Genomic DNA, 17,281 nt, shown 5'->3' on the forward strand with positions numbered 1-17,281 from the left:
GGTGGGGAAAGAGCCCCCATGGCTTATCTTGCCTCCCCTGATCATGCCTCTAGGCCTGTTATTGGTTGATATGCAATCTTCTGTAACAGTGTGAATTCAGTTCAATTTACCATTGATCTTAGTTTTATGGGGTAATCCTTCAATTGTTACATAGGTAAAAAAAGAAAACCAAAAATCCTAAATGAAGGCACCCACTGTGAAACAAACCTTGGTGTCAGCTCCTTCCCTGGATTTTCAGTTAGATCTACCAAGGGCAACTCCAGTGGGACACCCACCAATCTCTCTTTGCAGCCCTCCACCTTTGGTTGCTTTCTTGCTGGATTAATTTGAAATGATACCATATGAAAGTGAATTGTTTGCACAAGGAAAGTAAGACCTATATGAGGAAATGCATATAGCTGCATTTTCCAAGGTGTTAAAATGTATTTTAGAATAACCATAATGAAATTAATAACTATAACTTTCCTGTCTGTATAAAAAGGTATGTTTTAAAGTCAAAAGTAAATACTGTCATTTTTCCTACAGGGCAACCAGGACGAAATTAGCTTCAAAGCTAAGCTAATATGGACTCTGGGGAAATATAATAGTTTAATGGATTCTGAACTTTCCTGGAACTTCACAGATAACAACGTGCTCACATTCGTCAGAGGAGACAAGAGTTATTACCCTTCTGGAAGCTCATACTGTCTGCTCTGCGTGTTTCATCCTGTTATGAGCCAGTAATTTGAGGAAAGGGTGAATTAAAGGCTAGCATTTGGGAGATATCTGTGTAGAGAGCACAGAAAACTAGTTTATGGTGTGAAGCAGAGAGCAGACAAATTCCCTCTGTACATACTCATATGTCAAGCCATGGAATTAGATAGGGTATGGTAAGTACGTGAGCATAAAGTATGAGAATACCATACATCAGATGAACTTGGCTTTATCACCTAGGCCTTAACCCAGCTTTCCCCAGTGTTGTTCCCTCCAGATGTTTGTTGACTTCATCTCTTATTCCCAGCCAACATATCCAGTAGTTAGAAATTCTGGGTGTGATAGTCCAAGACATCTGGAGAGGGCCATGTTGGGAAAGGATGACTTCAAGAGAAACTCTGAAGTGAAGGTAGCCCTAAACCTAAGTAATAAAAAAGGTAATCAAGCAGGTAAGTTGGACTTTTCAAATAACTCGACCTCTGCAAAACTCCAAAATATCAGAAAAAGCGTGTTGTCTGAGAATGGGGCAGGAAAAACAACGTTTGAGAGTGAGGGAAGTAAATTCTATTCAGCCCTAGAAAGAATAATTGTAGATTAAAGATGGCGGAGGCCATGCCTCATAGCAATTCACAGCATGTGAAGCTGCACAAGAACTTATGGGAAGAGCGAATGTCTACAGGACATCCATCATCGGCATTTCCTCCTGAGCTGTTCAGCAGGCAGCCTCATGGACATGAAATGGCTCGCGGTCGTTTGGTGTGTGTTTTACAATGTCTTGCGTTGCAGACTGATCAATATCACCGACCCAGACTATTGAACTAGCTAATGATTGTACATTTTTAAAAAGGGAGCAATGCCATTAGGGCTAAATTGTAGCATCTGGTGGGGCACTGAATGTATTGGATTTGGGTGGCAAAAGTAGTATTCTGAGCTTGAAAGGAAAGTTAATGGCTTGATTGGTTCTAAATCCTATATAGGAGCCCTTGTTAAAGTGTGCCAAATGCACAGGGTGCTTTCCTGTTTCCTCCTGATTAAGGATAACAACATTAATCGATCACCTGATGTGATAGTCTTAGGACTGGTTTATTTTTCTGTGTTTGTGGCCCACCCCTCCCTCCAAGGAGCTCTGCCCAAGCAGATATAGGGTAGATCATGTTGCAGCTTGCCTGGAGATTGCTGACAAGGGGGAGTGGGGAACCTGAAAGAATCATGAGGGCAGTTGCCATTGCTCAGGCAAAGCCCCCCAGGACCTGAAAGATGCCTCTAATGGACCCCAGGCCAGAGGAATGGACGGGGCTTGGAGAGGGAAGTAGCTGGAACCCATCAAGAGAGCCCAAGCCACCACCAGCCAGACTGGGAATCTCTGTGGGCTCAACGGCACATCCTAGAAGCAGCATAGCCACCTTAAATTGTTACCTTTTGGCTCTTCCTCATTCCCTGTATTTTGCTCTTCAGCTTTGGTGGAGTCCTTCAGCATTTCATACTCTTTTTCCATTTTAGCTGCCGAGGATTTGGTACTATCGGCCTCTTCATTGCTCTTGTCTAGAGATCACAAGCAGAGCATCTCCTTGCATTATCTGGACCACAGTGTTTTCCAATGCACATCATTATAACATTTTCTTACTTGTTATCTGTTGCATGGAACTTTAACACCGTTGGGAGGCTACCTGATTCTGCAGGAATTGTATAGTAGCCATTTAAAAGTGATTATGGCCACCCTTCACTGGCAGTATCTTTCCACAGTCCTCAGGCTAAAGATTTTGAAGGTGAGCCTTTCTGTCTGAGATCCACTCTGTTGGAGACTGAATTTTAGTTAGCTTATGGATTGGGCTGGTATCAAGAGCTTGGAATCTGCCAAGAGCAACACTCCAGCAGAGGAACCATCGCCAAATCCTGAAGGTTCTAGCTCCCATGCTTCTCTGTCTTCTTGTTGGTGGTACAAAATAAATAAGTTGTGATAGGAACAACGAGAATTATCATGAGCGTGAAATACCTGATGGCAGTTTGTTTCTGGCACTGGGCGTTTCAAGTTTCTTTCTCGTCTGCAGTGCTATCATTGCATCCAGGTTTTCTGGAAAGCAAAAATAGAAAACACTCATTCCTAAACAAAAGTGGGACTTGACGGATCCATGCCTTGCTTTTCTTGCACCATCAAAGTAGATTTTCACACTCTGAAAAAGCAATTTGAGCTTCTGTGATAAGGTTGTTGATTTATTAATATATTCCAATATGCTGTTGATTTATGAATATATTCCAAAGAAAGGAAAACCAAAAACCTAGATGCCACAATGAAATGCTCCCAAATTCTATAAATTCTATAAATTTCAGGGGTGCAGAAGTTCAGGGATATTTATAGCACCCTCTACGCATCCCTGTTTGGCCTTTCAGGGTCCCATAACTAACCACATTTTGCTTTCCCTGATCACTACTAGTTTGGGGTTTCCTGGCTTCTTGCTCTCTTTTCCCATTCTAAAAGGCCAAAATGCTTCTTCTCAGGTTTCCTTCCTGGAAGCAGAAGCAGAGGATGCAGTTTTTTAAAAAAATATATTTTTGGTAATGCTGTTTTTTTGGGGGGGGGTAATTTTGGGCTTTCCTCTTTTGCTGGACGTGCCACAGTGGTGATGAACACCGTGATTATAATTAAGTACACCATGTTAAATGCATATAATTAGCACAATGAGCAAATATGCATGAAATAATCATCATTAAGACAGCATTAAGCTGCTGCAAAAAAGAGAGAAATGTATTCTGCTTGAATTGGTTCCCACAGCTTGGTTTGGGAAGCTGCTTTGATTTGTGACTTTGTGGCATTGTTCTCCAATCTTCTGTCCTTAGGATAATGACAGCTTTGCTTGGAACCCCAAAATGGACCCATGGCAGTAGCTTTCGTAGGCAGGGGGAGCTCATACATTTGGATCCATGCTTGTAAAAATGCACACATTCCCCATTTGAAAAAAAAAGGATGCTTGTGTTCAGGAATGGGAATGAGGTGGAATAGTTTTAGGGAGAACTTTGAAAGAACTCCATTGCACTCTCAGCCTAATCCACCACCAAGAGCTGTTGTGAAGATAAACATGGAGTGGTGGTGAATTATGTAAGCCACCTTGAGTTCTTTGCAAGAGTGAAAAAGATGGGGTATAAATGCAATGTAATGAGCCCCTAAATTGCTTCTAAAAGTGCAGAATATATGCTCAAGAGCCAAATTTTGCTAGCTGCGATTTCCTACCTCATTTTTGGGAAAGTAAAAAGAAAACAGAACCACCGTCAGCTGGCTCAGTTTCCAATCTCCACGACGTGTATATGACCACCAGCTGTGATCTGAATATGAGTGCACAGTATTTGCCTTGCATTATCCTTATACGGTGAGTCATCTAGAGAAATGTCATTGACATGGAGAGTAGCTAAGCAACTGGGTGTCCTAGTTGGGGATTTAGCAAGATCCAATGTCATTACTAGGCCAGTTGCCGTGGCAACTTCAAAAAACAGAGTAAGGAGCTGAAGTCATCAAGTTGACAACCCTTCACCCATCTGGCTGCCTATTTCTAATAGAGCTCATTAACGCAAATCCCGCAGAAGGAAAGACTTTGCTGGAGTCCTCACTTGCATTTGTGACATCGGAGTGAAGGATGCAGAAACAGCTCTTTTTATGCCGGTCGACACACACGGCAGTAGCTTCCATGCACCTCAGTGGAGCTTTCCTCAAGAAGAGTTGGACTGCAATTCCCATCACCTCCAGGCAGCATGGCCGACCATGGGTGGCAATGATCGGTGTCACAGTCCAGCGCTTCTGGAGGGTGCCTGGAGTCATGTCCTATTTTGCCCTCCTTATAGCAGGTTCACTGAAATGAATGGGAGTCAAGTTGGAGTAACAGCGGACAGAACTCTTTTCTAGAAGACAGTGCCCCCGGAGAAGGCAGCCTCTGTTTGAAGGACTGTCCATCCCAAGTCCAGGCTAAAAATAAACCTTACAAGGGAGAGTAGGCCTTAAGGTTGCCCGTCAACCCCACCTGGACAGCAAATTGAGGTAGGCAAGATGGTCACCTGGTTACAGTGTTTTCCACTGTGGATAAATGCGGAGTTTCCCGCATGTTAACTGCTGTACATGCTCTCAGCTCTGTAACTCTGGTGAAGAAATGAGCTTCAAGCTCTGCTCAAAGTGCGTTTCTTTTCGACTGCATAACTGCTACGTGGCGCTGAGCTAGAGTGGAATGGCACAATTACACAGGTAGGAAAATAGCCTTTCTTTCACTTTCAGAAATAGTAGCCCCCTTTCCCTGCCTAAACCTCCCTGAGAAAGTGCCCTCAAAAGACAGGTGTGAAACTGGAGATTCACAGCATCCTCAGAACAACCCATGCATAAGGAATCATGCGCAGAATAATTATATTTAAAGTAAAACCATAACATGAGGATCTGTACATGTGCATGCCCAAGCGTTTGCACACTAACCTGAAAATGTTTAAAAATAAGGAGGATACAACATTAGCATCCTGCATCTTTGTTCCATCAGCAACAATATGAGTGAACAGCATCAGCCTGTGTGGACCTTGTCTGAAGATGCCAGTTGCTGACAGATGGTCACCGCCTCCATCTCTGGATGGTGGATTCCCTCCCTCCCAGGCTGCAGGGGTCCTGGACTTGGGTCCTGAGCTCAGCCCAGGCTGTATCACTGCCTGCCAGCTTATAACCTTAAAGCTTAGCTCATGGGTTTCTACCTACCTGTCTTAAAATATTACCCAGAAAAATTGGGTCCCAGGGAAAGGAGAGCCAATGGCTGTGCATATATAGGTAGTTTGGCTCTGAGGGCAGGTAACTCTGGTAGGTTTCTTTGCAAAACCCTGTAAGTGTTCCATCCCTTTGTTAGGGTCCTTGGGGCGTTGTTAACCGGCTAGTGATCTCTGATTCCTTGCAGTGTTGCTGCAGGTCTGGAGGATATGAATACAGGCCTCTCTCTGGAGCTTTGACTTGCGAACGGCAATATAGTATATGATTGGCACAAAGGCCTGGTTACGCCATATAGAAAATGGTTGGTAGGTAAAAATAACAGAGCCAGCTGATGGTGAATAATCTTTGAAGACAAGAGGGTTGCAGAATGACATTTAACACAAGAAAGAATCAAACATAAATTCAGATGAGGTGAAGGAAGATGAAAGATTTGGACAGGGAACAGCTCTTGAAGCAAGGAAGCACACTTTGGGAAATGGGCATTCATTGGAACAGTGGATCGTTGCATTGATTGCCTTGCCTACTTTCATCCCCTTGTTCTGGCTGGGCAGAAGTGAACAGAAAAGCCGTATGACATGGTTCCTCTTCTGTGCTTACAACCCACCCATCTGGCTCTATGTCGTATGAGAAATGCGTTCAGCACAGAATGCTATTTTCTTTCTGCCATTAGGATAGCAATAGGATGAAAGGGGGTAGCGGCCGTCTCCCCACCATAGGAACCAAGCTTCCAAGGTTGACAATTAGGATAGGCGTGATGGGACACTTGTTAAGGACCCACACCCGGCCCTGCCAAGAGCCTCCTGGGCTTGCTCCTCCTCTTCGTCATTGCAGATTTGGGTCCCCTGCCTGCTGAGAGGAGGAGCAGGAGTAACAGAAGCTGGTGGCAATGATAGTGAGAAGGTGGGCTTGCTTGAGGGAGTTGGCCCACTGAAGGGGCCTTGCCCGGGGGCCCTCAAAAGATGGAGCTGGCGCTGTCCGGCAGCACAAAATTCCACAGGTGTAATTTGGCTCACAGGCAACAAAAGTAGCTTGCGATCACCGGTCTCTTCAGAAAAGTGGGAAACGCGGCAAAAGGAGAAGGGGGTGGCAGAGGATGAGATGGTTAGATAGTGTCCCTGATACAATGAACATGAACTTGGGTGAACTCTGGGACGTGGTGGAGGACAGGAGGCCTGACGTGCTGTGGTCCATGGGGCACGAGGCTGCGACTGGACACCAACGACAATTCCTTGGTCACGTGTACTGATTATGGTGCAGCGGAAGAGAGGGAACATATGCCTCTTGGCGCCTCCGCGAAGGCTGCACATCTCGGGCTCCTTGCCCGTAGGAGGTGTGACTTGCCTAGCTCGGCAAAGAAGGGCAAAGCATGGGGGAAGGTGAGAGGTACCGTGGCACCTGAACAGGTCCACCTCCAATCAAGACGATTCCAGGCTTGGTTGCATAAAGCCCATGAACGGGATTGGTGCGTCGTGGGTGATGGAGAAAGACACGATCCCACTGGCTGAGGAAGACCGTGGGACTGCGGTGGCTCAGTGCAGGGGGGGGAGTAGCTGGCCCCCGCCCAGGAGTGGGGGTGGAAGCCAGCTGACTCAACAGCCTGCCTCGCTTGCCAGCAACCCATAAGAACACCTCATCCTTCCCACCCTTTCGCAAGGGAACCATCAAGTGGTCCGTGAGCATGGAGCGAAGAAAGACAATGCAGCAATCGCTGAAAGGAAGATGCTTGAGCCCGATGAGGCTCTGACCCCTTCCCCATGTGTGACTTCTTGAGCTCCCCGATCATGTATAGATAGGCTGTGCATACACTCAAAACACTGGTTTTTACATCAGCACATGCAGGTAAATGTAAGAGCTCTTGACCCACACAGGTGGCCCCATTCCAGCACTGTTTGATCTGCACTTTTTGATTCCACCTTTCTTCCTGCCCCCACTCTCACTGCGAAGACCTAATGGCATCGCTCACCGTCTGCAGGACGGTCTCTTATGCACAGAACTGTTGACGTCAGAATTCTCATCCCTGACATTTCCTCTTAAAAGCCTGAAGAACAGGCTCATCAGTCAACAGCTGACCAGAATTTAGATGTGAATCAATTTGGAGAAAGTGCCTGGGTGACTCAGCTGGGCAGATAGAAAAGGACCACCGCCTCCTTTCCTGCAGGGCTGCCTTCTAAGCAAAGTACCAGCTATGGTGGAGCTGGACCTGATGGCTGAGGCAAACGGTGGTGGAGGGGGAGGAGTGACCCTGAACTCTGCAGACAACAGGGATCTCAAAGGAGTGGAGCCTCCTCTGCCTCAGGGCCAAATGCCAGAGTCTTGACTCCTGGCATAACGGGAGGTTAGTTTTTGTTTATCCCATCAGCCTCTCTCACTCTCCATCTAAGAAGCTTGGAAGAGTCCACCTGGGTCTGTCCTCACAACATATTCTTATGATATGCCGTCTTTGGCCTGGTACCCTCCAGATATTTTGGACTACAACTCCCAGCAGTCCTGAACATCAGCGGTGCCTGGCATGTGGCATTGCATCTTGTTGGGAGAGGAGCTTTAAGCCTTCTCTCCCCCATTGCAACCTCCTATGAAAATTACTATTATTATTACACTGCATTATATCCCCCCTTTTTTTCCTCTTGTGAGGAACTCAAGGCAGCTTCCATAGCTCAATTTTATCCTCGCCACAACAACCCTGTGAGGCAGCTTGGGCTGAGAGTCCGTGACTGGTGAGCTTCATGGATGAGTGTGGACTAGAACACAGTTTGACCCTGCATGGCAACGAAGTTGATAAAAGACTTTCTACTGGACTCACAGGGTGCAGGGGATACATCTGAGTCCCTGGAGAACAAGTCTGGGCCAGGGGCGCCTGGAGTTTGAGCCATACAATGCCCCTGGGCCTACCCCTTTCCCCCAACTAAACTGTTTTTGTTTAGTCCTCCTCATTCTAAAAAGTTGCACTGCTTCTGCTAGGGGTTGGCCACTGGCAGCAAGTGCTCTAAACAGCACCATGCTGTCATTTGGGATATTTTTCTGCTGCGCCTTTAACCTTTGGCTCCACCCCTTTGCCTTTAGCCCCACCCACTGGAATAGAACCTCCAAACATTCCTCCAAGAGGATTCCAAGAGGAATTCTGCACCCCACCTTAAGCGAAAAGGCAGGATTCTGAGCTGAAAGGACAGGGAGGACGTGAGCTTCAGAGGCTGGAAGAACGTGGCTCTACATGGAGTCCCAGCATCTTTTCAAGTGGCCCCCGATCCAGAAGCTGAGATCTGCACGCTTTGAAGAAAGGAAGACCTAATAGCATCACTCACTGAACAACACTACAGGTCTGTTCCCCCTGGAGGGAGATCCTGCCAGGGTGACATAAGATGCGGCTTCCCAGTCCCAGACCAGCTGTCCCCGAGATGTGCTTTTAAAATTCCTGTCTCTGCAGACTCTCAAGCAAGGAGCTCAAAAGCATGTGATGCAATAAATGATTTATGGTTTAAACTGCATAATTCAGGCTTGGAGCTCCGGTCCCCAAAGTGGGCAGGAGTATTTTAAGACAGCTGTTCTAAAAAGAGTTGTTCTCCTCTAACCTTGTTGACTTCACTGCCTGCCAATGCAGATGAAGAGTGACGTGGGTTTTGTTAAACAACAATGGCGGCAGCAACAACAACAAATACCAGGTTTCTTAAGTATTATTTCAGGAGCCGGGAGGACTGGGAACATGAAACATAAATGCATGGCCATTTCTCCCAGATAATAAATAGAGATGGGAGATGGTCTGGGTACATCCTAGAAGGAAGCCGAACAGACACATGTCTCAGGAGTTGTCAGGAAACTGCTCCTGAAAGAGGCAGCTGCGTGGAAGCCCAGCCTGGGATCAGCGGAACCCTAAATATTTCACCAAACTGAATTAATTAAGGGCAGAGGCTGACCTTGCATAACCTAACCTTGGGACTACGGTGGTGGTAGCTTGTGCGTGAGAAAACTTTACATAACAGAGGTGCACTGTTTGGTGGAAATGACAAAGATGGCAGCAGAAAGCACTAGACAGCATAAGAATAGAGTGCTCCAGAGACTTCCATCATCCCGTGACCCAGTACCCCAGGAGGACGCAAGAGCCAACTACCCTCAGTCCAGACGAGGTTACATTGCTCTGAGGACAAAAGCCACGTAAGGACTTGCATGCCACTGGCACACCCATGCTGGCCCAGTTTGAGGCTGGTCAAACAGGCTGAGTTCTCTTCTTGGGTTCTTTGTAGCTAACAAGCCGTGGCTTGCCAGTGCAGCTGGGTTCAGACAACATGATAAGCCATGGTGCAACAACCACCCACAATTCAGCAACAGCACATGGGTTATCCTATAATCTGGATCCAGTTGAAATCTCTTGCACCCGTCCGTGCAAGGCGATTGCTCCAGGGCCACGCTGTCCATGGTCCTGAAATGAACGCAAGCCACAGAGGTGGGACTAGGGGCAGATTACATGGTTTCTTCTCTTCTGCACCATTGTCTGTGGTGACGATGGAAGCCCAGATGAAGCAGGACAGCAGATGGAAGGGAAGGCTTTTGGCAGCAGATACTGTGTGATTTCCCTCGCTCAGAATCCTGCAGTGAGCTGAATTTTGGCCAGTTTCTCAGTCTGCCGGCCTGCCTGCTTGTCTGTATCTGGTTTCATGCTCCAGCAATTGTCCTTTTTCTTTCTCCTCTCAAGCATTGTGTGGGGTTCCCTTCTACCTGCCAGCAGCTGCTGTGTCCTCTGCCCAGGAGCAGTCGGAACAGCAGCCGCACACATCAAACCTTTCTGCAAATCATAGCAACTCTGACGACAAAGCGACTTGCTTTCTTTTCATTGCTGCTATATTAAGCAAATAATCTCATGCTTTCTTAAGACTCTTGAGAATATCAGATCAGTATTCTGAAGGTCAGCAGACAGCGTCCTTTCTGAACGGTGATGCTAAAAATAGGACAGCACGGAGGCAACGCCAAGCCTTTCGGAGTGTACGTTTCCCTACGGCTGGCTGACTCGATGAAGGGATGTGGTCCCAATGAGCAGCACAGGCTGGCAAGTCAGGGCCGGGGATACACTTTTCTTGGGGCTGCTTCCAACATTTTGCTGCACTTCCTGAAGGGCAAGAGAGCACACCCAAAAGCGTGGTTGCAAAAACTGGCTTGGTGGAAGTTGACACTTATCTTGGCATCAGCAATGGGCGGCATTTGCCGCTGCACCTGGTGGCAGCTGGGTAGCTTAGCGGATCCCTGGAAGGCTCTCCTCCATAATCACTCCATGACCTTCAGTACCAGCTGCCTCCCTCTGCCTGATGCTAGGGCTGGATGTGGCCAGTCCGTGCATGAACGTCAATCACTTGCAACTTGCAACTATCCGGGGTTGATGTATATGTGTGAATGGACCATCATAGCCCTCACTATGAAGCCCGAGGGGAAGATGGTTATGTTACCTTTGGGATCTCCCTGCCAGCTCCCCGTCCTGAACTGCCCTGGTTGTTCTCTCCCCCTTTTCATGCCACTTTCCCTGACTGGGGCATGCTGGGAGTTGTAGGGCCGTTTTCTGCTGAAGGCTGTGCAGGGTTGTGCATTTGGGACTTTGGCAGTATGCCTGGACTGCTGTCTTAAGGTATAAAAGGAAGAGAGGGATGTTGTGACACGTGGCATCAGTGCTGAGGCAGGGTTGCTCTCCCCCAGCCTGTGCAGTTCACTCTGGTGGTCACCTGGGGAACCCAGCCCTCAGTCCTGAAGTCTGCCCATAACAGGACCACTGCACCACAGTTCTTGCAGCATGGATGTAACGCTCCCATGGCCTCCACCATCATGCTTCTTAGTGGATTCATTTCCCAAGTTCAGCCACCATTACAGCACAGTAATTGAGGCAAAGCCAAGATAAATGTGTGAATGTAATGAAGCTAATTGCCCCTTTGGAATGCAGGTCCTCCCCTTTTGTGAAGCAGGAGCAGGGGAGGGTCTGCACATGCCAAGTCAGTGCAGGAAATATTACCCTCACTCTGCTTTGGCTTCATGACATCATTGTGTAGGGCCAAACTGATTGGCTACATGGTGTTGTTGATGTGAGCCCTGGTTGGCTCACTCCTACTATACCTGACAAAATGAGGGACGTTCTCAGAAGTAAAACAAATGCCAAAGCAACTACACTGCTGAGAAATGCACGTGGCAAAAGCTGCCAACAGTTCTTCATCCAGACAAAACTGCTCCATCCCATCCAGGTCTTTTCGGGGTTACGTCCCACTGATTTCAACCACACTTCCTCCCATCTAAGCTTGCCAAACCCTTGCACATTTTGCTGCTTTGCAGGAGTTCTTCCAGTAGCACATCCTGCTCCTTCTCCTTTCTGAACTATCACCTGCATCTCCAATGTTGTTCAGATATTCACTGGGAATGGAATGGGTTTCCACAGGAGGTGGTTGAAGCCACATCGGTGCGGGTGTTCAAGGACAGGCTAGACATGCACATGGTGGGCATGTCATGAGTGGAGCTGCCTGGAGCTGGGGTTAAGACCAGTTGGCCTGGGAGACCCCTTCTGATTTGCTCTGTTTCTGTGTTTCCATGTTTCATTCCAATATGGCTGACATGAAGGGCCTTCTGCACAATCAAACATTCCAATTGAAATGTGTGGGAATGCTTGCATGCATTCTGTCAGAATTCCCTGTGTCCCCCCTCCCCAGAGTAGCATTCCTCCCTCAGGCTGCATCTCCAATCACTTTCAAAGCCCACAGGTTTTGCAAGTGGCCTGTGTACCTGGCAGCATGAAAGGAGCGAGCTTGGGTGGAGGGAAAAGATAGACACTCTGCAGTGTATCCTTGGGTCCTGGCCAACATCCTCTCTTCATTTTCCTACAGAGACCACAGAGCTGATGCTGGAATCAGCTACCTATGCTGGCCATTCTCCGAGAGGGATCAAGCTGCTGGAGTACTGCAAGCAATGAAATAAATCTGTAGGAGGGAAAAGAGCCCCCGAGGTGAAGACCCTTCCACCTCCTCCCAGAAAAGACAGTGCAATATGTATGCTTGGTGGGCAGAGAAACCTGAGTGACATTTGAGTGGAGGTCTGGAAGCCAGGCTGTGGGACAGAATGGAGATGCTGCTGTCTTGCACAGTGGACACTCCCTGCACCTGGATTGCTGAAAGCCAGGTGCTGGGGGGCCAAGAACAGGAGGAGGCGGAGCGTCCCCTTCACCCACTGCTCATGAGCTTCCCTGAAACATCTGGCCATCTGGTGCAGGATGCAGCAGACCGGGCTGGGGGACCTTTGGCCCGAAGCAGGCCAGGCTTCTCTGGTGGTAGCTTTTCCCAACCATCAGATGTGGTAGCTGCGCTTCCCAAACTTCCCAGCCAGCCTGGAAATGGGAACTGGGGACGAGCACAGCTGCCAGGGGCACCCCAGGCTCTTCTGTGAGCTGTTTCTGCAGGGAAAGCCCTGAATGCCTGAGGCAGTTCAGTTGTCTTTTATACCTTAAATGGGAAGGGGCACTTATCTTTTGCTTCAGGCAGATAACTATCCTGGGCCAGTCCTATATTTATACTTACTTTATATCACAAGATTCCTTCTATACTTGTCATTATTTATTATTCCACTTCAGCATCACACTGGTCCTCCCTCCCTCCCTCCCTCCACACAAAAACACACATACTTCTGTTGTTGCAAACAGGAAATTCAAATATAACAATGGAAACATCAAGGCCTTTAAAACCAGGACAAGAGAGGAAAGCCAAACTAATCAAGCCCAATAACAATACTAAAAACAACAATAACCATGATAATTACAGCAGATGCGCTTTCCCAACAGTTTAATTGTTCAGTCTGCATTTGCATTCGTAGCCTTCGCTACTCAGCCAGCCAGCCAGCCAAATTTATTTACTAAAGAATATTGGTCAACCCAAAGAAGCAATAGACTCAGTTTAAAAACAGATAATCTGTAACACACCAAACCCCCTTTTGTATAATATATATGTATCTTACCCATTTTGAGACCTTCAATGTATTTATCCCTACCATATAACTGGCAACGTATCTTTTCACTCAATGCGCAAGAAATCTATCCCCGGGGAATGAGAGAGATAAAAGTACAATACATATTCATAACCACCTTCCCCCCATCCTATGCTCCTGATCCAAATTATTCCAACATTACCCAGCATCATTACCTAATGATAATTCCAGTAAAATATTCTCTGCATGTCTACTTGTGGTCCACATATTTTGTCTGTTCCCAGTTGGATTACAGCTGTTGGTTTGTAAAGCTCAACTGATTGGAAAGGGATTGGTAATGACTAGCTTCAAGAGATTCATAACCAGAGATTCATTCTGTAGCTGAGCAAGTACATCTGAAATGCAAATTTTCTATCAGAAATCTTGCTTTTGGGAAAAGCTCCATTGTTACAGGAATACGATGGCTGGCTCTGCATTCATGTGTTGTGGACATCTGTTCGGGTTCTGTATTCTTACTCAGACTGAAACTGCTTCCTATCAAGGCCACCGATATTCTGCACTTCAGTAATGATAAAAATAATTTGCTACCAAAATATTCACTGCCCGGAAGGAACAATGAGCCAATGGCCAGGTGAACACCAGGCCACAAAAGAAGGAGCATCATTACCAGAAGTTGTAAGTGTGCTCTTACCTAAGTAGGAAACACCTTCTTCAGGCGTGATAGTTCCATATTTGACCATCATCTTCACGAAGTCTATTAAAGTCTTCATGATTGTTATCAGGGTTTCTTTTTCCTTAGCTTCTTTCTCTGCATTGACAAAAAGAGAACTGGTTAGGAACTGTCAGAAAGATGCTGCTCTGCATTTAGCGACAGCCTGCAGGATGGGACACCTTTCCATTTTTTAAATCTTTGTTCTTTCTCTCTCTCTTTGACCATATTTAGAACAGTTGAAACAGCAACAAACCATTTCAATAGAAATACTAGACATGTATAATTAGTCAATTAATTGACACAAATCCCCCACTAATTCTTGGTTTCTTAGATCTATAACCCACTTTTTTCCTGCGAAGAATTCAAGGTAGTTTACCAAATCTTCCTCCTTCCCATTTTTATTCTCACAATAACCCTGTGAGGTGGGTTAGCCTGAGAGTCTGGGACTGGCCCAAAGTCACCCAGGGAGCTTCATGGCCAAATAGGGACTAGAATCCAGATTTCCCAGGTCCCCAGTCTGGTACTCTAGACACTATAACACAGTGCATCACATACTATTAAATACCATGAAATGCCTGTGAACAGAGGGCAACCTTAACCTTTCACCACAAAGACGACAACACCGGCCTCATTAGAAAGATCATTCCATAATTTGGAACTCTTCGTTCCTCTTAGTCAATTCATAAGCTTCTATCACTCAACCTCTATTTTTCCTTCTTTTACGGCTTTTCATCACTCAGCCTTCAAAAGTGTCACTCTTGAGATCCATTTAAGATCACAGCTACTGAAGACAGCAGAAGCGAATGTATTTAGCACTAAATATATTTTAAAGTACTCTGTTGTTGCTTTTCATGCACACGCACATGTCCACCCACACAAATCTGCAGCAGCAGGGTGAATTTTGCTTAGCACAGCAGCAACGGTGATGCAGGGAGCCCCCTGTGTACAAGATGGCTGAGGGGCAGGCCGTGAAACGAGACCCTCTCACTGAAGTGAGGGAGGCGGAAACGGCCCCTCGGCATCGGCAGGCGACCTGGCGCAGCTTGGGAGCTGTTGAGTTTTGGGCCTTTTTGGCAGAAGGATACATTTCCCCAAAGGACACTGCTTGCGATTTCCCCACATGGCAGCTGCTGCTCCCTTTGCCATCAGCATCCCTTTCGGCATCCTGGCTCGGCAGGGGCTGACAGACCCAGCTAAGCAAGGGGAGGGGGGCAGGCTAGGGACCGGAGGGACAGTGGGGTGGAGGCATAGGAGTGAAGAGGAGACCCTGTCTTATTGATTGATTGATTGATTGATTGATTTATATCCTACCTTTTCCTACAAAGGGCTCAAGGCAGCTGACATCCTTCTCCTCCTCCATCTTATCCCCACAACAACAACCCTGTGAGGTTAGGTTGGGCTGAGAGTCTATGACTGGCCCAAAGCCATCCAGTTGGCTCCATGGTCGAGTGGGGACTAGAACCCAGATTGTCTGAGTCCCAGCCCCATGCTCTTCACCACTACGCCACACAGGCAAGCTGCACTGACACGAGGTTCCTTTCCCTCAGCTCACTCGGGCTTGCCACTGTCCACATGCTTCCTCGTTCGAAAGGAAGAGGGGCTGACTTCTTTACCTGCGCTTGCAGCACAAGGACAGAATGGGTGCCCTGATGCTTGCCCCCCTTCCTCCTCTAAGGGAGAGGCGCAAACGGTGGTGCAGTGGGGGCAGAGCCCACTTTCGCCTGCGAAGACCGGTGAGCAAACTTGCCCGCATGAGGCGGCTGTCCATGGTCCTGAGTGGTGAGGACAGTGACGTCCGAGCCCAAGGTCAAGGCCCATGATTGGAAACTTGGAATTTCCATGCACTCCTCTTCAGGTTTAGATAGGAAAGAGTCTCACAACTTCCAGCTTTCTTCAGCGATCATGGGGATAGGCTGGAATTTGTGGGACTAGTTTGTCTCGACATGTCTAGGTAGCTGGCTCTGAGTCTCACCTGAGTTAAGGCTTTTCAGCAGTTCATAAAAGTTAGGGAAATATTGTAAATCTTCGAAATTATCCTCAGGAGGCAGCTCATTCCTTCTTTCCAAGGCACTGGAGGAAGTCCAGGTGTTTTCCAAGGTATCGTCTTGATCTGTATTTTTGGGCACCTTTTCAGACCAGGCGTGAGAAAGAGAAGGACATCAGCACAGGCACCAGGGCCAGACAGGAAGCAACCGTGTCTCTCCTTCTACTTTTTTCTCCCTGGAGCTAGCTCAAGTCCCAGCAAGGACAACACCTGGCTTAGTGTTGGTCTATTGGGGTTCGTGCTTACAAGTATGGGGGCCACCAAATCTATTCGGCTTTTCAGGCTGAATAGATGCAGCCTTGCCCAACCTGATGTTTTCCAGATGTTTTGGATTCCAGTGGCCATTAGCCAAGATAGCATGGCCAGTGCTCAGGAATGCTGGGAGTAGTAGTCCCACACATCTGGAGGGTACTACTTGGAGGATATCTGAATTATTTATTTATTTAGAAAATTGCTATGCCACCCCATCCGCCGAAGCCTTGGGGCGGCTCACAAAACATTAACATATAATACATTAAAAATATAAAACGAATTTACAATATAAAAGAAGTCACCCTGGCCAGATAAATAAGCAAATATTGTTAACAATTAAAATGACGTTTAAATAAAAAGGTCTTCACCTGGCGCCGAAAAACAAATAACGACGGCGCCAGGCGGACCTCTCTGGGGAGCGCATTCCATAGATTGGGCGCCACCGCAGAGAAAGCCCTCCTCCGAGTACCTACCCTCCTAATTTCCTTCACGGAGGGTTCCCAGAGAACGGCCTCTCCCGCAGATCTCAGGGGGTGAGCAGGCATATATGGATATAAGCGCTCCTTCAGGTAGCCAGGACCCATCACCAACACCTTGAATTGGGCCCAGACTTCAATGGGAAGCCAGTGAAGCTGACGGAGAACTGGAGTCATGTGAACATAATGCCCAGTCCCCGTCAGCAGCCTGGCAGATCTATTTTGAACCAATTGAAGTATCCAGACCGTCTTCAAGGGTAGCCCCATGTAGAGCGCATTACAGAAGTCAAGACGGGAAGTCACCAACGCGTGTGTCACTGTCGCCAGGCAGTCGTACTCCAGGTAGGGGCGCAGCTGATGGATCAGCCGAAGCTGAAGGAAAGTGCTCCTCGCCACTGCTGTCACCTGAGCTTCCAATGAAAGCTCTGGGTCGAGGAGCACTCCCTCTT

At 47.4% G+C, this 17,281-nt stretch overlaps 1 protein-coding gene across 2 annotated transcripts in view; it reads right to left on the reverse strand.

Moving 5' to 3' along the window:
• The window catches only part of SCG3 (secretogranin III), a 36,985-nt gene that overhangs the window by 3,072 nt on the left and 16,632 nt on the right, over positions 1–17,281 (reverse strand). For both annotated transcript variants that reach the window (XM_044438833.1, XM_044438832.1), the window contains exons 7-10: positions 16,033–16,186; positions 14,040–14,156; positions 2,687–2,764; positions 2,110–2,235 (exon numbers count right to left, since the gene is read on the reverse strand). In XM_044438833.1, the coding sequence (XP_044294768.1) occupies positions 2,110–2,235; positions 2,687–2,764; positions 14,040–14,156; positions 16,033–16,186 (475 nt within the window). The remainder of the gene's footprint in view (positions 1–2,109; positions 2,236–2,686; positions 2,765–14,039; positions 14,157–16,032; positions 16,187–17,281) is intronic.

The sequence above is a fragment of the Varanus komodoensis genome, unplaced genomic scaffold, assembly GCF_004798865.1.
Source record: "Varanus komodoensis strain SLA01 unplaced genomic scaffold, ASM479886v1 scaffold33, whole genome shotgun sequence".
Classification (NCBI taxonomy): Eukaryota; Metazoa; Chordata; class Lepidosauria; order Squamata; family Varanidae; genus Varanus; species Varanus komodoensis.